The sequence below is a fragment of the Marmota flaviventris genome, chromosome 3, assembly GCF_047511675.1.
Source record: "Marmota flaviventris isolate mMarFla1 chromosome 3, mMarFla1.hap1, whole genome shotgun sequence".
Taxonomy (NCBI): Eukaryota; Metazoa; Chordata; class Mammalia; order Rodentia; family Sciuridae; genus Marmota; species Marmota flaviventris.
In genome coordinates this window covers 91,504,354-91,525,847 of record NC_092500.1, presented here as the reverse complement: position 1 = coordinate 91,525,847, position 21,494 = coordinate 91,504,354, and the positions used below count along the sequence as shown (strand labels likewise).

The 21,494-nt window shown below is 35.5% G+C and overlaps 1 protein-coding gene across 2 annotated transcripts in view; it reads left to right on the top strand.

The window, feature by feature from the left end:
• Nucleotides 1-21,494, top strand: part of Pik3c2g (phosphatidylinositol-4-phosphate 3-kinase catalytic subunit type 2 gamma) — a 352,426-nt gene that overhangs the window by 249,141 nt on the left and 81,791 nt on the right. For both annotated transcript variants that reach the window (XM_027955972.2, XM_027955971.2), the window contains 2 exons: nucleotides 834-990; nucleotides 7,828-7,937. In XM_027955972.2, coding sequence (XP_027811773.2) covers nucleotides 834-990; nucleotides 7,828-7,937 — 267 coding nt within the window. The remainder of the gene's footprint in view (nucleotides 1-833; nucleotides 991-7,827; nucleotides 7,938-21,494) is intronic.

The following is a 21,494-nucleotide window of genomic DNA, read 5'->3' as shown; positions in this document are numbered from 1 at the left end:
TGTTTTACCATTTCACTATCCAATGAGTGAGTTTCATCCAAGAGAGGTGTCTTCAATCTTCTCTCTACTGTTTCTGTTAGAAGTGTTAACACTTCATCTTGGGCCTCTCCAGTTCTCAAATAACATAATAAAAAATGGAAAGTTACGGAAACAGGACCACCATCTCTCTGGTTTTTCCACCCTTGAGACTACAGGGGGCAGTATTACTTATATAACAACATGGCCTGTTCCTGTTCTTCCTATCTGATCAGCATTTTTATTGGGTCTAGTGTGAAATGAAATATAGCTACCTTTTTCCCTACTAAGGATATGACAGTAAATTGGTAACATTTATTTTTTTTCATAATTTGCTTTCTAAAAGAACTTTTATTACAATATCTTAGCTTTTACTGAAAACATTTTTTCTCCAAAAGGTCAAGCTATCTTCTAAGAAGAAAGAATCTTTTTTTTTAAATATGGGAAGGTCAAAATCATGATCTGTTTTATCATTTTAAAATTTAACAGTAAATATACTTTCTTTAAAGACTTTGCATAGATATTATCTTATTATTAATTTGATCTTATATTTTAATAGATGATATTCCCATTCAAATATAATTGTGAATTAAACACTTGAGATAATATAGATCAACATAGTAACATAATATCCTTTCCTCTGTTGCAGCCCTCAGTTAGTAAATTTCTCCAGCTATCAACCAATGAAGGAGGTTCATCCATTAGAGCAAAGAGAAAAATCACAACAAAATTCAAGCGGAAATAAGTTACAACTGCATAATTTAACCTACAAACCATTTCTCCTTTCTCTTACAATTGCTATTGTTTTTGGTTCATAGGGACAGAGCCCCTTTTATTTTTACATCAGAGATGGAGTACTTTATTACAGAGGGTGGAAAAAACCCACAACATTTCCAAGATTTTGTGGAGCTTTGCTGTAGAGCATATAATATTGTCAGAAAACACAGCCAACTGCTCCTGAACCTGCTAGAAATGGTAAGTCCTTTGGGGAAATAACAAAAATAATAAGCTTCATTCAGGTCTCTCTCTCAGTAGTCTATTTTTGCTAATGGCTTGGTGTTCCCCAAAGAGCTTTTCAGAACAGAAAGAAATGAACAAACTGAGAGGACCATGGAACAGCTTCTAAACACACTTTTGATAATTCAATATGTTGAACTATTAATAATAATAGTTATTGTCTCAAATTTTCCTATTCCCAACAATATTGATGCATTCAGAGGTTATCCCAGTATATTTTTACTCAGGTTCAAGGACACTAATGTTTTTAAGCACCTGAGATTTTATTGTGCAGTAGTATTTTTCAAAAATGCTTAAAAATTCTCTCCTTTACATATCCATGGCAACCTAATGATGCAGACCAAGCAATAATTTTTCCTGGTTTCCTCCAATCTCTGCCCATTTGCCTATTTTTTAGATTAAGAAACTAAGAGTCAAAATGTAAAGTGACTTGCTAGCAATTCAGAGAAGAGTACATTTAGTGGTATATATTGGGTCTATTGAGACATGATCCTATATGCTCTGTTGACTAATAGGGGAAATTTAATATTTCTTTCCTCTGTTCAATCCAAAGAGATGAAGAAGAGTTACATGGGAGGGGGTAGCCTGAAAGAAAGATATTCTGGGAGAAGGATGTGATTCCCTTGGTTACAACATACACACCAATAATTGCATCAATTTGTCGGAGAGAAGCATGCCACGGTCCATCAGTGTGGGGCATAGAGTCAATTCAAAGTGGTTAAAAGCTTTCAGAGGACAATAAATCTGCTAGATGTTATTAAAGGCATAGAGTTAGAGGTTGGGCCTCCCTGAGTTTGAATCTAGCTTGACATTTTACAGATTCCATTCCTCAGAGTATGTTACCTAATCCTAAAAATACTACTAAATGAAGATAATAGCATCTACCTTGTAGAGTTGATGAATAAATGATCTAATAATGAATACTTTGCCCAGACCGGGCACTGTTGTAAATGCTTTATGGATATTAATTGATTAAATTCATAATAATCCTAATTGATAACTAATATAAAGCATTTAGAATAGTACCTGTCACATAGTAATGTTCAATTGGATAATATTATTATGCTAAATTCTTGTTACTTTACAAGAACACTGTTCAGTACAGTATCCTCTGGTCAAATTAAACCTAATCTCATTTAAATTTAAATTATTATTATGTAAATTAAAAATTCAGTTCCTCAATCTCACTAGCAACTTTTTTTTTCCTTCTTGGTACTGGGAATTGAATCCAGGAAGACTCTACCACTGAGCTACATACACAGTTCTCTTTTATTTTTTATGATGAGACAGGGTCTCATTAAATTGCTGAGGATCCCTTGAACTTGTGATCCTCATGCCTTAGTCTTCCGGGTCACTAGGATTACAGATAGGCACCAGCATGCCCAGTTTTATGAGTTACTTTTAAAATGCTCAATAAGCCTTGTGGCAAGTGGCACCATATGGGACAGCACCGATATAAAAACATCCTCCATCATCACAGAAAAATTCTAGCTAGTCCTACTGAATAAATGTTGACTTTGTTGCAACAATTTGGAGTCTGGTTTTAACTTTCAAACAACATAGCCACTGTACTTCTTTCTACCTTGAAAAATAAAGATTTCTAAAAATACTAGAAACATGTCCTTCATGTAAAAAGACACTTTGGTTTCTTCTTATGTAAACTGAATACAGAAGGTTCTGACCATCTCCAGAGTCTTCCAATTGAATTTCCAAAAACAGCCAATGATTCATACCGATAGTCTGTATTCTCTCTCCCAGTTCTATCAGACCATGGTGCTGCATGGGATGGCTTACAGATTATAATAAGCTGAGTTCATACCACAAAGCAAACTCAACAAGGACTAAGTCCGTGAACTTGACTCCAACATAGAGGCAGTATCAACTCTAATATCCCCTTAGACTTTAGCAAGATCAATTCATGAATCCATGAGCTCCTGTATGCTTACTGTATGACAGACACTGTAAATGATATGTCAATGTATATGACCTAGTCAGAGTTTAAAGTTTTTTGAATTTAGTAAGGGAGCTAAAATTGTGTATACAAGAAAATGAGGTGTCCAGCATTTCAAAATATCTATAATGCTATAAACAACTGCATAAAAGGAGTAATTCCAAATTTTACCAACTGCCTTACCAGAGACATTTCAAAAATATACCTAAAGCAGAAAAACACAAATATAGCTTCTCAGGTGACACTAAAATTATGCTGGATGACAATTTAGCAAGTTAAATAATATGAAAGGACAACCTCTCAAAAAATAGATTCAGAAAGCTACTGGTAGGTTTTTTCTCTTGTTTAATAAATTTTTCTACATACCTTAAAAAAGATTCAAAATGTGTTATAATTTATTAAATAATCATTAATGTCATTCCATATGTAAAGCTATTTCATATAAAGGAAATAGATACATGGTATTTATTCAAAATAATTCCTCATAAATACTTTAGTTTTTGCAAGTTTCTGGTATATAATATATTTAAAAAAAATTGTTCTATGTTCTAATTTAATCAAGGCTTGACTTTTAGGCTAAGGAAAAAGTGTTGACAATGGAAGGTATTAATTCAGATTAAGCATATGATCTTTGATTTAGACTATTAAACTGAAACAGAAGAGAAGCAATCTGGACCAGTTAAACCCATAAACAAATATAAAACATCAGTGTGCTGTTTCCTCAGTTTTTGATCATTTACTTTTAAATTCCTTTCTTTTTTTCTCAAGGGTATATCTTATGGGACTCCGTAGATAAAGCATTTAGTGAAGGTTTCAGGACCACAGGTTCTCTGGTAAACCTTCTTATAAAATAAAAAACAAGTTTAAATTTGTGAAAGATTATTTTTCACTTATGCAGGTATCTACCTTCCCCTCAATTCTGTCTCAAGCTGATTCTTGTGGTGTTAAATTCCTTTAAAATAATTCAATCTAATAAGCCATGGCCCATTTACAACTTGAGATATACTTGGCATGGGCCATAAATTCTATCTTCCATGAATGGTCAGTACCCAGTGTTATTAGCCACGGGTATTTGGTGGGTTCACTCTGGAGTTATTGACTCATCCTCAGCAGAGAGCAGAGCAGGTTTACAGATATTTTCAGTGTTCTTTATTTCCTCCTGGGAAAAAATAATCTATGAAATTCCCATCTTACTTAAAAGCAACATCTCTAGGAGACCCAAGAGTGTTAGTGGCTGAATTCACTTACATAAAAGCCTGTATTTCATCAGCTTTTCTCTCATTAAAAAATCAATATCAACTATTATGAAAGACTCCAAAAGAACACAAGGACCATTCACCCAGTTTAAAATGTTTATTACACCCATTATTATATCAGATATTTCCCTGCAGAAATCTTACTAGTTTCTCTATGATGCAGGGAAGACTGCCTACCTCTCTAAGCAAAGCTATAAAAATAGATTTGGACTTAGTAGGACAAGAACAGAAATAGAAACTTTAAAAATGCTCTTGTCCTTATAAAAAGTTACTTATCTAGTCATTATCTACATCTGTCCAATGCCTGTTCTACCTGATCTTTCCCTTCCCTACTGCCCCAGTTACAGAAATTGCCCATGTAGTCAGTTACAGAAATTGCCCATGCAGTCTAGACCAGGAGGCACTTGAACCACATTGCCAGGGGGCAGAGAACAGATATGGCTAAGTGGTTCAGCTACCAGGGGCCATCAGCACCCTGTAAGGTTCAATCACAACACCCACATCCTCCATTCCTCTCCAAGAAAGGGAAACATTACTAATGGTAAACTTAGCACTGGCCACCTTTACTCAGGGACAAATGGGGAGAGAGAGAAATGCATCTGCTTTGACGGTCTGTACTTGGATGCACTATAATGTGTGTGTGTGTGTGTGTGTGTGTGTTGTGTAGGCAGAGGAAAGAGTAAACGTAGCACCTACCTTCTAAACGAAATGTTTGACAGAGTCCTGGCCAGGCAGGTGTCAATTCAGGGTATTCAAGTAAGACTAGAATCCAACATAAGCTCTAGAGAAGAAGCCTGTTTTTAGCTAATGAATGATCATGGTGGGATAAAAAAAGAAATCTGCTTCAATAAGTACGCAGATGTCTCTAGGACTCTAAGTACAGAGATGATGAGATAAAACCTAATCTGGATTCTAATTGCTGTTGGGAATGTGTCTCCCTGTGGTTGATTTTGGTAAGTTTAGTAGTCAGTCAGTGCTGACTTTGCTAGTAGCATGTTTTCAAAGCCTAATAGCATCTGGAATTTTTTCTATTCACTCATTTATTCATTCACCCATTCATGCATTATTCCACAGACATACATGAAGTTCCAACTATTTACAAAGCACTATGCTAAGCAATATAGATAGATCAACACTGAATAAAAGTTCAATTTCTGCTCTCAAAAAACTTAAAATCTAACATTAAAAAAACCTTCATAAACAACACATAGTAAAAGCTAGGAATTAGTTCTGTGAAAGGTAGAGCCAAGATATGATTGCTGTACAAAGATAGCAGTAATTAAACCTCATCAAGAGGATCAGTGATGCTACAAGGAGGAAGAAGTATTTAAGTGGAGCACTGTAAAAGATTTTCAGTAGCCAAGGAAGGAGAGGAAAAGCATTACTGACTAGGAGTTGGGGGAGGTATATAAGTATCCATGGCAGTTTTAAGAGCTTGGGTACAGCATGTGTTGGAAATGGATGTGATCAAGTGTGCCTAGTCTGTGGTACAGATGGAGGCCTCTGTAGGAAAAGACAAGGTTGAAGTGATATTGCAGTTAGATTATAAAAGTCATTTATGACCAGAATGAGGTTTAGACTTTAATACATAGACCCTTAAAAAATAAGAGGAGTATGTTTGTTTATAGAGAAGACAGTACCATTGTCCTTCTTGGATGTTAGATAGATAAATCAATTTATGGGATTAAAGATTCAAGGGTTCGAGAAATTATTCAAGAAACCTAGGCAAAGGAAGATAAAGAGCTGAACTAGAACACTGGTAGTCGCAGTGAAACACAGGGGAATGCATCCCAGAGTCTGTTGAAATTTTTTCATAGAATTAAGTGATTGACTATGAAAATCAGGAAAAATAGGGATTGGAAGAAAATATGAATTTCTTGTCAGCTACACAAAGGTGACAGTGTAAATGGAGATATGAAACAGGAAAAAAGGTGGAAAGATTTATAGAACTGACTCAAATTTAGATATGGTGAATTTGAAATGCCACCCAGTCGCCCATGAGGAGAGGCAGTTGGCAACTCTCCAGGACTGGCTGATCCATTTCTGAGGTTTCAGCTATCAACTGTGTGCTAATGATTCCCAAATCTATATTTACAGCTGTGTGCTTTGGACTCTTTTCATCTCTCTTGATGTATTCAATCAATCAGTTTTCCCAAATCTACTTTCTACATATATTTGAGATCCAGTAATGTCTCCATTCCAAACCAGTTTCTAGTCCATCCTCTTACGTGGACCCTGCCTAATGAATTTTGATACACAACCATGGTGATCTTTTTGAAACAGAGTCAGTTCTTTCAATCAAATGTAAAAACATCTCTCTTACTTTAGGATATGGCACACATCTTTAATATTGTAAAATTCTCTACCCTGTTTGTTTTTTCATCCCCATCTCTTGGTGATCAGACATATAATTCTCTGTTTTCCAGAAAACCTTCCTGGATTTATTTTTGCAAGCACAGTAAAAACATCTTGGTCTCCTTTGTACATCCATACATGCTGTTCCCTCAACCTGGGTGGGGACTGTGGGAAAGAAGAGCATTTTCAAACCCACATTTTTCTCATTCAAACTTCATCAGATCAAATACAACTTCACCCTTCCTCTACAACCACAACCACGTAATCACTTTGTCCTTGATTATTAGGATTAACTTCTCATTGTAAAACTGTCTCTATTTCAGAACAGGAAATCATTTATCATCTTAGTCATAGAGGTCCTGAAAAATAGTTTTCTTTTTCTTGAAAAAGTTCAAATTTGTTTCAAAAAGACCTATTTTTTTTTCTCTGAGAATTTTGTCTACAACTAAAGAGAATATTATCCCTTCAGTCCACAGCGAAAGGTAAACAAAGTACTTTTCTGAAGATTAGCAGAAAAATACCTGTTCAATTTTATTCTTATTATTTCATTACTTAATAATCTTTAATAAATATAGTCACCATTCAACTGGGGAAAACTGCAATGTAAGAGTGAGCCACGGAGTCATGAAGAAAGAAAGGACTAAGCACCAGAGTATAACAGTGTTATACTCCGCTGTTACACATCATTTGAACTGGACATGCCACTTGCAGCTTTCTAGGGATGAAATTTATCTTCTCTAAAATGCACAATATTACATAAGTTTTGTGTAATATTTTTAAATGTGCAAAAGTATCTCTCATTCATTAGCCATTTGATTCTCCCAGAACATGTTGGGTATTTTTATACCTACTTTAGAAATGAGAAAGTAGAAATTCAGTGAGTTAAGGAACTTTCTCAAGATCACTCAGATTTAAAGTGGAGGATCCAGAAATTCTGACATGGGGATAAAAGGATTTTCATGTTTTCTTCACTGGTCTACTAGGAAAATAAAATTAAATTGTTAATCTATGAGCATTTTGCCAATTACAATCATTCTTTTTATTATTGTTGTTATTGCTTCTACCACTAAAACTCATGAACCTACATTCATTCCCATATATAAATTGAAGACCATTGTATGCAAACTTATGTTTATATGCCTATCAGAATAAAACAAATAAGTCTAATTTTTTTTCTGCATTTCCTCTTTTTGTTTGTTTGTTTTTTGGTTTTTGGATTTTATTGTTACAAAGATGCTACATGCAGGTCTGCCTGAGCTAAGTGGAATCCAAGACCTGAAATATGTGTATGATAATCTTCGTCCACAAGACACAGACCTGGAAGCAACAAGCCATTTTACCAAGTAAGATGAGCTGTGAATGTGTGAGTGTGCATAAGTGTGCATATCAGACAGAAGTTCCACATCTAAGGTGATTTCTGGTAAAGCAATAATTTCATGAAGCTGCCATTTCTAGAATCAGCTTGGGTGCTAATTTCCAGAGAACAGAGTGGAGCAGCATGCCTGCCTGGCAGGCCTTAGTCAGTGTTTTTGTAGCAAGTTATTGTTTGCTAACCAGCCCTTCATCTAGCAGATTGCTCAATAAGAGGTCATTGAAAAGAGCAAGGGCTGACATAAATAGATTGGTTGTTCTACTTGAACTATGTCCAGAAAAACAATTTAGAAAAAAAAGATTTATGATGAGAAATGGACTTACTACTTTCATCTGTAAGACAATACAAACATTGGGATATTTGGTCAAAGACCTGTGACTATCTTTTATTTTTAATCTATTTTTTACTAAGCAAGTCTGGGAAAACACTATTGTACACCAAGGTAACAGTCTAGGCAGAATACTATGAATATCAATTATACCCAAAATCATTGTCCAAAGGGCAGTGCATTTGATAATATAAGATCCTTTTGAACTTTGCTTTTTGAATGCATAACATAATTCCTGGTCTATTTTAGGTATTCAATAAATGTCAGTTCTAATTGTCTCAGTAAACAGTTTAAGTAGAGAAAAACAGCATTCTTTTTTTCCTGTAACCTCTTAACAGTGAAACTTATTTGTCTAATTTTTAATCATTCTAATATTTTCAGCCAAAAATTTATAAACACATATAATGGAATGTATGCTTTTGAAGAAAATAATAATTATAAAAACCTCTCTCAACATCGATCTTTTATCTCCCCTTTCAGAATGTACAGTGAGGACTCTCTCCCTAATCCAAGGATGTAGAAAGGCTTCATGGGGATGTCCTGTGCACTTGGCAATTTTACTTGTCTCAGAGGTTTCCATTTCGTTAACTTCATACCCTTGTGGTTGAAGAGAAGAAATGTGACAGAATCAAAAACTATTAGAGCTGGGAAGAGCCTTTATACTTCATGTATTTTAATAATAAACATTTAAATGAGAAAACTGAGATCCAAAGAATTAGGTATGTTGCCACAATTAACAGAAGAAGCAGAATAGGACTAAAATCCAGGTCTTACTTTTCTGGTCAAAGGTTTTTCCAGAAGTTAATATTGGAAGCTATATGATATGATAAGGAATACCACACAGAGCTCCTGTTAAAACCTTCCCTTTACCTAATTAGATTTGTAAAAATTCTACCATTATAGCAGGGCACAGTGGCACTGCCTGCAATCACAATGACTCTGACTGATAAAGCAGAGTATGGCTAGAACACCCCCCAGGTTCAATACCTAGTATTTAAAAAAAAAAAAAAGTCTGCCATTAGATTCAATAGGAAAATACAGCAAGTTTTTTATAGTCTTGAAAAATGTCCTTTAATAGTACAGTTATATCTGGAAGAAGAATTTGTTTATTTACATTAACAAAAATCTCAAATATTGACAAATGATTGCAGTCAATGACATTAGCTTTAAGACTTGGATAGGCATTTTAGACCCTTTGTTTCAAAGATCAAGAGATCCCAAGTTATCTCAACAAATAGGGATGGGGACTTTGTGTGAGAAAACTCAGAGAAAGGGTCACCATCTAGCTTCAGGAGGAACAGGAAGACACTCAACACTAAGTCTAGAGGTCTTGGGAGCTCAAGGTAGCTCCAGGAACCACATCAGTAGGAATTAATTCCTTTCACTCCAGCTTCCCACCCCCGGTCCAAATAACTCCATCCAACATGAGTGGGTTGGCATGGTACCAAAAATAGCTCCTCAGATTATCCCAAGATCTGAGTGGAACTCCTTTTCTTGAAATGGTTTGTGGCATGACAGACATGTCAGTGGGACCAGGGAAGGAGGTAGAGGAGTTACACAGAGAAGGTCAGAAAGGGTAAAGTAAGGAAATGGATAGTTGGATTGCAGGACCTATTTTTGAGATGCATCATTAGTTAGACAATTACAGTACTGCAGTTTGCTGATCATCTTTCCTGCCACTTAGAAATCAAGAAAAGCTATATATTGATTCAGATGAAAAAAAGGTCTTTCAGGCCCTGGTCAAAGGAAAAATGCAAACAGACTTTGTCTGCCAGGGTCCCGTCCCTTTTCATTTCTCTCCTTCATCTGACACACCCAGATGTGTCGAGAGCACAGTCTTGGATACAGGACAGTTTGCCTAGGGTGACTCATTTCCTCTTCCAATTTAAGAGGACCAGGACATGAGACAATGTGAATAGATCTAAGCCGGTAACTTCATGGCAATGAGCTAGACCTCATTATCCCACTTGCATACCTCTGCCAAGTTAATCGTCACACTTGAGGATGTTATGCTATATGTTCTGCAAATTAAACTTTCTTATAGAACTTTCTATAGAACACTTTTAGAGAAAGAACTTGTTCTCCATTGCAGACTTAAAAGGCATCTTGTTCTGTAAACACAGCAGGTTATTCTTCTGTTTAATAATATTACTTGGCTTCCATTTCCTAGCTCTTACTTCCTAGGCTCCCATCACCTAATGGTCTTCTCAAGGTATATCCCCCCCTTCTGTTATTCTTAAAGAAGATCTTTCCTAATGTACAATCATTCTTCCTTTATCTATTTAATTTATATACAGAATCACAATATTTCTAGAGGGGGGGTGTCTCTGATAACTTTCAGTCCCACCCATCCCTGATATCTGGACAATTAGTACTTTCATCCATGAAACATCTCATTATTCCAGTAACTCATTGATCTTCTTTTCCTCCCTAATTCGACAGAACATGTCATATCTTGTACTAAATTTATAACTGAGTTACATACTATCCTACATGTCAATTAATATCTTGGTCAGTTACATCAATTTCTTCCAAGTAAAGCAGGAGACATATTCCTACCCCCTCATGACTGAATGTGAAACAAGCCCATTAAATACAAGGTAAAATGCAATTTAAATATCCAAACTTAAGTATAAGTATAGAAATACAAATAACAATAGCTAACATCTAATATAATACTTATGATGTGCCAGGCCTTGCTCCAAGTTCTTTTCATAGTTAATGTATTTAATTGTCATATCAACCTATAAGGTAATATTTTTAATCTACATTTTTAAATTAGTGAATAGAGACTCCAGAGAAGTTAAACAATTTTCCCAAAGACACAGCCAGAAGGAACCAGAGCCACGATTCAAATGCTCCAGAATGTAGGGTCTTGACCAATAGTCTGTATGCTCAAAATCCCCTCTTCTGTATGCAAGCTCTCACATGTGTGCTGCTTCGCAATCCAGACCACAGTTTTTTCAAAGTTCTTCAGAGGCTGCTTTGGCTGCAGTTTCATCATGATGCATCCTTCACCCTTTCTCAGGCACTAATCTTCAGGGTGTGAATACCCCAATCCTCGGCAGAGAACAGAAGCCCATTCCTAGAACTATCACCTCTGTGCCACCACTTGGAGTGCCCTGGTTGTGGCATTTCAAGATCTATAATTGCTGCCTTTGGAGCCATGGCTAATGACTCCCTGGCAGTTACCTTCTCTGCTTTTTCTGCTTTGGCCTGTTCCCAAATAGCTTGAGCCTCTATTATATACTTTTGTTCTCAGAGAAATCTCCTGAGACTTGTTCTCCCTTAACCTTTGTGTTAGTCAGCTTTTTGTCACTGTGACAAATACCTGAGAAAAACAACTTAGAGATTTATTTTGGATAATGGTTTCAGCTGCACTGTTTCTCTGGGCCTGAGGAAAGACAGCATCCTGGTGAAGGGATGTGGCAGAAGGAAAACTGTCAGCTCATGGCAGTAAGGAAGCAAAGACAGGATGGGAGCAGGGACAAAGCCCTGTGACCTACTTCCAAGACATACCCTCAGTGAGCTACTTCCTTTAACCAGGTCCCACTTCCTACAGTTGCCACTGCCTTCTAGTAGTTCATTCAGGTATCAATAGATTAATCCACTGATTGGATCATGAAGGCTCTGACCTCATCACTTCCCAAAAGCTCCAACTCTGAACAATGCTGCATTGGAGACCAAGCCTTGAACACACGAGTCTTTGGGGGACACTTCAAATCCAAACCATAACAACTTCTAGGAGTCTGCCCCAGCATTGTATTTTATCCTAATGTCTAAACTGCATACTTATATTTTAGATAGGAATTAATGTGCATATAATGTGTCTTTTCAATTCTCTAAATTCTTTGTCTATACACACATACACACACACACACACACTCACTCACTCACACACTAAGTTTTGAGGATCTTTTCAATCACACAATCCTCCTAGCATAATGAACAACTTGTTAAAGAAGGTCAGGAAACCTTCATTGTTAGTGCCTTTGATTACCATTCAAAAAAATTTTCTATGACCTATTCCTTGTATATTTTAAAATTATAAATAAATTATTTAGTACTTCTCTGTAAATCCTTAAACAATGAAAAACTATCTAGGTTAATTATAAACAATAATGCAACTTTGACACAATATTCATGTTTCATATAAATGTTTAAAAATGCATGTACTGTTGCCCCTGGCATTCATGGGGGATTTGCTTTATGATTTCCCAAAGATAATCAAAATCCATAAATGTCAAATTCCTGCTATAAATGGTATACAGTGTGCATATAACTTATGTACATCTTCCTATATACTCTAACCTACCTCTATGTTATTTTAAATATCTAAAACAACACAAATGCTATGCCAATAGTAGTCATACTATATTGTTTAAGAAATAATAGCAAGAAAAAAATACCTGTACATGGTCAATACAGATGCAATTTTTTTCAAATATTTTTGACTGTCATTGGTTGAATTCGTGGGTGTGGAGCCAATATATATTCGACAAAGTACAGCATCCCTTTATGTTCAAAACTCTAGAAAAACTAGGGATAACAGGAACATACCTCAATATTGTAAAAGCAATCTATGCTAAGCCTCAGGCTAGCATCATTCTGAATGGAGAAAAATTGAAGGCATTCCCTCTAAAATCTGGAACAAGACAGGGATGCCCTCTCTCACCACTTCTGTTCAACATAGTTCTCGAAACACTGGCCAGAGCAATTAGACAGACGAAAGAAATTAAAGGCATCAAAATAGGAAAAGAAGAACTTAAATTATCACTATTTGCAGATGACATGATTCTATACCTAGCAGACCCAAAAGGGTCTACAAAGAAACTATTAGAGCTAATAAATGAATTCAGCAAAGTGGCAGGATATAAACTCAACACGCATAAATCAAAGGCATTCCTGTATATCAGCGACAAATCCTCTGAAATGGAAATGAGGACAACCACTCCATTCACAATATCTTCAAAAAAAATAAAATACTTGGGAATCAACCTAACAAAAGAGGTGAAAGACTTATACAATGAAAACTACAGAACCCTAAAGAGAGAAATAGAAGAAGATCTTAGAAGATGGAAAAATATACCCTGCTCATGGATAGGCAGAACTAACATCATCAAAATGGCGATATTACCAAAAGTTCTCTATAGGTTTAATGCAATGCCAATCAAAATCCCAACGGCATTTCTTGTAGAAATAGAGAAAGCAATCATGAAATTCATATGGAAAAATAAAAGACCCAGAATAGCAAAAACAATGCTAAGCAGGAAGTGTGAATCAGGCGGTATAGCGATACCAGACTTCAAACTATACTACAGAGCAATAGTAACAAAAACAGCATGGTACTGGTACCAAAACAGGCGGGTGGACCAATGGTACAGAATAGAGGACACAGAAACCAATCCACAAAACTACAACTACCTTATATTTGATAAAGGGGCTAAAAGCATGCAATGGAGGAAGGATAGCATCTTCAACAAATGGTGCTGGGAAAACTGGAAATCCATATGCAACAAAATGAAACTGAATCCCTTTCTCTCGCCATGCACAAAAGTTAATTCAAAATGGATCAAGGAGCTTGATATCAAATCAGAGACATGCCATCTGATAGAAGAAAAAGTTGGCTACGATCTACATACTGTGGGGTCGGGCTCCAAATTCCTCAATAGGACACCCATAGCACAAAAGTTAATAACTAGAATCAACAAATGGGACTTACTCAAACTAAAAAGTTTTTTCTCAGCAAAAGATACAATAAGAGAGGTAAATAGAGAGCCTACATCCTGGGAACAAATCTTTACTCCTCACACTTCAGATAGAGCCCTAATATCCAGAGTATACAAAGAACTCAAAAAATTAGACAATAAGAGAACAAACAACCCAATCAACAAATGGGCCAAGGACCTGAACAGACACTTCTCAGAGGAGGACATACAATCAATCAACAAGTACATTAAAAAATGCTCACCATCTCTAGCAGTCAGAGAAATGCAAATCAAAACCACCCTAAGATACCATCTCACTCCAGTTAGATTGGCAGCCATTATGAAGTCAAACAACAACAAGTGCTGGTGAGGATGTGGGGAAAAGGGTACACTTGTACATTGCTGGTGGGACTGCAAATTGGTGCAGCCAATTTGGAAAGCAGTATGGAGATTTCTTGGAAAGCTGGGAATGGAGCCACCATTTGATCCAGCTATTCCCCTTCTCGGTCTATTCCCTAAAGACCTAAAAAGAGCATGCTACAGGGACACTGCTACATCGATGTTCATAGCAGCACAATTCACAATAGCTAGACTGTGGAACCAACCTAGATGCCCTTCAATGGATGAATGGATAAAAAAAATGTGGCATTTATACACAATGGAGTATTACTCTGCATTAAAAAATGACAAAATCATAGAATTTACAGGGAAATGGATGGCATTAGAGCAGATTATGCTAAGTGAAGCTAGCCAATCCCTAAAAAACAAATGCCAAATGTCTTCTTTGATATAAGGAGAGTAACTAAGAACAGAGTAGGTTCGAAGAGCATGAGAAGAAGATTAACATTAAACAGGGATGAGAGGTGGGAGGGAAAGGGAGAGAGAAGGGAAAATGCATGGAAATGGAAGGAGACCCTCAGAGTTATACAAAAGTACATACAAGAGGAAGTGAGGGGAAGGGGAAAAATAATACAAGGGGGACAAATGAATGTCAGTAGAGGGGGCAGAGAGAGAAGAGGGGAGGGGAGGGGAGGGGAGGGGGGATAGTAGAGGATAGGAAAGGCAGCAGAATACAACAGACACTAGTATGGCAATATGTAAATCAATGGATGTGTAACTGATGTGATTCTGCAATCTGTATATGGGGTAAAAATGGGAGCTCATAACCCACTTGAATCAAATTGTGAAATATGATATATCAAGAACTGTGTAATGTTTTGAACAGCCAACAATAAAAAATAAAATAAAAAAAATAAAATTAAATTAAAAAATAAAAAAAATAATTTAAAAATATATATATATATTATATAACTATATATGTATGTGTGTGTGTGTATATATATGTGTGTGTATATATATATATATATATATATATATATATATATATATCGAGAGAAAGAGAGAGAGAGAGAGAAATTCCCTGCTTTAAAACTTTATTTGCTTTGCTATAAGAGGCTGAAAGTACTTTATGACATTTTAATTCTAATGTGGATACTATGTTACAGATAAAAATAAAACCAAATATCCACCCCCTCACCCCTATCAAGCTCATGGGGCTGGGGGGGGGGCACTCACAAGTGAGGTCTAAGATACCTGAGACATAGCATGTGTGGTTATCCTAAGTGCTCTAGTCCTTACTTCAGAATTAACAGGAACAGGCTGCCCTTCTGGGCCCTATTTGAGACTTAAAGAAAGGAAATGACTTTTTCTGTCTTTCAAAGCATGATAAACAGTACAGGATTCTCATTCCTAGGCATATACATTCTGGGTCAAGAGCTAATTATGAGAGTTTTAGAGGATGTTATACTGTGTGGCATTAAAAGTTATAATTAATGGTATTTATAAGAAAAATGAAAATAAGATTGGTTTGCTGGCCACAAAAGTTTTCCACATCATTTTCAACTCCTCTCTGCTTCCCGCAGTCTCTCCTACTCCCCTTACAGCTGAATGCTGTTGAATAGAATCAAGAAGGTATCATGACTCAGTCCCCTGCAAATTGATACTCTCATAGAATTTCTCTGCAGAACCCACTGCTTGGCAACAAAAGAAACCATCCATTAAAATGCTGTCCAAACGGGTTATTTCAGAAATTTCAATCACTCTCAAACTTCAGGGTAGCTGTCCTTAGAAACAGATAGCCTACTTCACAAACCAGACTGGAATGATTAAGCATAGGCTTTGCTGCCTTCCTCCTGTTCCACACACACAGATTGCTTTTCACGTCATCTATTTCCTTCTCCAAAAATTAGAAATTGTTCATGTATTCCCAGATATACACAAAATCTGCCACACAGATTCTCTGGTTCAGTAGGTGTTTTAGTCAGCTTTTTCACTACTGTGACTAAAAGACCCAACCAGAACAATTGTAGAGGAGGAAAAGTTTATATGGGGGCTCACGATTTCAGAGGTCTCAGTACATAGACAGCAGGTTCCATTCTTCAGGTCTCGAGGTGAGGTGATACATCATATCATGGCAGAGGAGTATGGCGGAGGAAGCAGCTCTCGTGATGACCAGAAAGCAGAAAGACAGACTCCACTAGCCAGATACAAATATATATCCCAAAGCCAAGCCCCCCACACTTCCTCCAGCCACACCCCACCTACCTTCAATTACCACTCAACTAACCCCATCAGGTGATCAATTCACTGATTGGGTTAAGGCTCTCAAAGCCAAACATTTTTCCTTTAAACCTTCTTGCTTTGGGGGAACACCTCACATCTAAACCACAACAGTAAATGTAATATCTACCGTTCTTCAGCTAAAACTGAAGCCAGCTTGAAGTGAAGCAAAACCCCAAACTTAATGAAAATTACATTAGTGAAGTTTTCAGTAGCAAGAGCCAAAGATTCTATAGCCATGGACTCAACCTAACAAATCCCCCCAAAATAATAGGATCTTTCTTGTTTCTAATGGAAACATAGACAGTTTATCATTTTCTACTTCTCTTTACCTGTTGACCAGTGTTCTACAGTAGAAATTCCAGAATCAGGCAGTCTAATTGACTTGCCTTGTTGCCTTTCTCCTTCTTGGACAGAGTTCTTCCTGCTGAGGTACCATGCATTCTGTTGCCCAGCCCCAGTTCTCTCATGGGCCATCCCTTCACAAAGAACTGCCTACATCACTTCTCTGAATGTTGTTTAGAGATAAGTCTTAGGATAGGCCACTGGGAAGAACAGACTCAGTGACTCAATCCACACCACCATGAAACACCAAGACATGTTGGTGACATCCACTGAGAGTGCACCAGAATCCACACCATGGACACTGGAGCCAAAGTTCCTAAGCTACACAGGGTTTGTAGAAAAAAAATGCCAGAAATCCTGTGTCCCTTTGTTCCTCCTTGTCCATTTCTCAGAGCTCAAGAGTGAGAAAAGACTGCGCTCAAAAGTATCAAAACATAGTTCAATGGCTTTATACCTAGTTTCTTTTCAAAATTGAGAAAAACACCATTGGACAGAGATGCAGACCCCTGGGATCTTTTATAATTAATTTTTAAATTTATTTCAGTAGTTTTTAAATTGTTTTCTTATAAATGGTTGTAGTCTCACAAATAAAGGTCAAGGTTTCCTTTACCTTAACATAGTTATTGATATCAGCAGAAATAAACACAGAAAAAAAAAAAAGCAGAACTTAAGAGGAATTAAAAAACAAGCTGTCCAACTTTCCCTAAAATTTGAAAGCAGATTAAAAGAGAAAAGCAAATTAAAACAAATGGATTTCTTTCATTGTGAAGGTCATTATCTTTTAAACATAATAACTAATCTGAACTCTATTGACTTTATAACCTTTTTGTTTCCTACCTGCAGGTATAACAGCATTTAAGGTAGCTTACATACTATTTGTGTGGTCAGTCATGCTCATTATGATGTTTGATAGCTTGGTTGCTGTTCTAAATTTCTGCACTAGAATAATCTCTGGTTTGGAATTATATAAGTTACACTTGCAATTTGCCTAATTTGTCTAAATATTGAGTCAGGATTGAAAAAATATATATTTTAAACTCTTTAGTATCAATCTAATGGTTAAAAGCTTTGAAAAGTTTAATGTAACTACCAAGGATACCAAAAATCACTAGTTAATAAGATAAATAGTCCAGATGGCACCATTTCACAATAGCTGTTATCTGTCTAACAGATCTGTGTACCAGTTAGTCCACACTGGTGTTCCTGAACCTATCTATGCACTGCCTACGGCTGCTATATTCCTGTGACTTAACAAGCAACTAGACTAAAATAATTTATTATATTTTTAAGTAATTTTTTTTATATTTTAAAGATTTTTATAACCTTAATTATACTGCCATATACTACTATTGATTATTCTATATTGTTGTACATTAATTTTCTTATTTTGCATTGGATTTCACTTTAATATCATCAATAAAATAAGCTGGCTTTGAGCATAGGGACAGAAATCTGGAATAGCATTTCACTGGCATATTACTTTATAGATTATAAGACAAAGCCATCAAGCCTTCCCTGGTTCCTTCATTCCATTTGCTTTGATTTGGCCAACTTTTGTGAAGTGCCTCCATGAGAAGATATAAGAATGACCTATTGGTAATCAAGCTGCGGAACTTAGAATTCTTGTTGGTATGCAGGTGGGGTCTGGTAGTGACATTTACCTAAGACTCACTGACTTTGTAGCATGAATTCTGAAGACTTGAAACCTCAACTTAGAAAACAGCAAAGACCTTTAAGTTTGCTTTTTAAAGTCAAGTTATAAACAAAGAAAGGACGGAGGAAGGAAAGACTGGCTATGTTCTTATGTTCGTCAGCATCTAGAAATATCTTTTACATTTTTTCAGCTTAATGTTTATTTCTATGTAAAAATTAAAGGATTTTTGTCTTAAATTAAAAGATCCTCGTTCCTTTACTTCACCTGGGAATTCCCACTAAATCTACTGGATTGTTTTCTCATAAGGACAAAATTGAAAGATTATTCATTATAGAAAATTCACAATTAAAAGTGAAGACTTTGGTACCAGATAAGCATAAATGGAATTCTTCAGTTAGTATTTCCTAGTGATATCATTTTTAGTATGGATTTAACCTCTCCTGAATTTTTCTTATCCATCACAAAAATAATTTTACTGCTTTTCTCTAAGGATGAAAAGATTAACATAAGGCATTTAGTGCAGCACCTGCCAAAAGATATATACTTCCTGAGGGTGAAACTCTGGTTTCTCTCCTTCACTTCTATGTCCCAGCACAGAGATCAGTGCCTAGCAGGGACAGTTAGAAGTTTTTATAAAGACTGCCTGGAAGTTTCCCCCAGGAAACTTTAGAGTTAGGATCCTTCCAGCCACTGCTTTGGACCTGAACATTAAGGACACTCAGTGCAATACTGCTAATGCTTCCTTTAGAAAAGTAAATCAATGAAATGTTACCTAGATGAATCATACCCTCACAGAGGCCAAATCCTACTGCCATCAGGGCACCAGTTCCAAGTTGAATGATGTTTAGCAGCACTATATTGTCTTACCTATAAAATCTGATACCCGAGAGATAGGAGATGAACTTGAGTGAAAGACTGCCCCAAGACCATGGGATTCCAGTCTTCTTAACATCTTAACTGTTGAATAATGTAAGAATAAGGCATGAACATAGTTGATATTTTGGGAGGGTGTGTCCATCAAAATGTAAGATTTATGATTCACAGAAAAAGCTGTAGAAGATGTGAGTGCCTAAAGCTTTCCTCTCTAACACACAAAATATATGCAGTAAATATTTGTTGGGTCATTGAATGAAAGTCAGAGACTCCATAAATCATGATTAGTTAATATTATACTCCTACTATTACTCTTATCTTCCCATATTTACAGTGTTGATGAGGAATAAAATCAATATTTTATACTATACTGTGTACCTGTACATTCATAAGTTCAAAGACCATCATTAGAAAAATGGACATTATAGAAATCAATAACAGGATCAGAATCATACAACTGTGTTTTAGCAAATTTTGGCCTAGATTGATGTATAAAAATTGAAAAATTTGAAATTTATTCAAAAAAGTCAAAGACTAGAAATTATAAATGAGCAATTTTATGCAATTTAGGGGGAAATTATTAAACATTATTAAATTACACTGTTAACATTGAAAATATGGCATCTGGTTGTAAAGAAGGTATGAAATGATAGCTTTGATAATTGCCAACCCAGAAAATCCAGATTTGATTACATCCAATATTATTCCTCTTAGAAAACTTTGATAAGCTTATAAAAATGAAATTGAGATAAATATCATACTCTTAAAAGTGAAAATTAACAAGCATTCCCATTAATATTTGAAAAAAAATGGTGGCTTTTGTTTTGATAGTAAAGCTCTATGTTTAAGCTTTATTATATTTTTATTTTTCCTATTGAATTAGACAATAATTAAAACAATGCAGGAAGTAACACAAAAACAATTGAGATAAGTGTTCAGTAAAATAAATAATTACAAAATAACTCAAATTCAAAAACTCAGTAGTCAAAAAATTAAAGGGAAATATTATATGTCACCCCGATAGATATAGATAATGCAATTAATGAAATCTGAGATCATTAATTTAGGGAAAAAAACTCCCTGGGAATAGAAAGAAATGACATTAATATATTGCTAAAAACCTACAGAAAACATTATGCTTACTGGCAAAACATTGAATGGTTTTCCTTTGCAATCAGGAACAAACCAAAAATGCTTGCTATTTAACATTTACAGTTTCCATTTAACATTGAACTGTAGGTCTTAGAAGTGCAAGAGTTACAAAAAGCACTGTCATTATTTTCAGTTACATGATTGTGTGCTTTCAAATTTCAAAAGGATATACAGATTTATCATTAGAATTAAGTTAAAATTACTTATATATTATTGAATATTAGTTGAAATTTTTTAGGAAAAGATAGCATTTGCAATATGTCATACCAAATTATGCCCAACTGAGAAATAAGTCCAATGAAATATATCTAAGACCTACAAGAGAAAATTTTAAAATCATATGGAGAGATTTAAAATAAGATCTCACTAAACAGAATCACATTTGTAAGCTAGATATGTATGGGAGAACTTGATCTAAAATACACTTGGGAGGTCAAAGGGCCTAGAATAGTTAAAAATCACCTGAATAGAAACAGGGTAAAAGAATAAGTTCTTCTGGGATTTTAAGATGTATCATAAGGTTCCAGCTATTAAGGGTAGTGCACTATTGACACCAAAATAGACAAATAGACAAATATCACAACATAAAAAGGAAAGAAGCAGGCCTATGCATATATAGACCCTTGGTAATGGACAAAGTTGAACAGTAAGGAAAGGATATATTGCAATAAAGAGAACTAGTTAAATTAATCATTGTTTTGACATCCTATGTAGCTATTAAAAGTGTTTGATTCAATGCTATGTTCTGAATTAGAAAGAGTGTTCATCCATCTAACAAATATTTGGGAGCCACCAGTTATCATGAAATGTTTCTTTAAAAAATGTTACTAAGTCAGAAAATCAAATTAC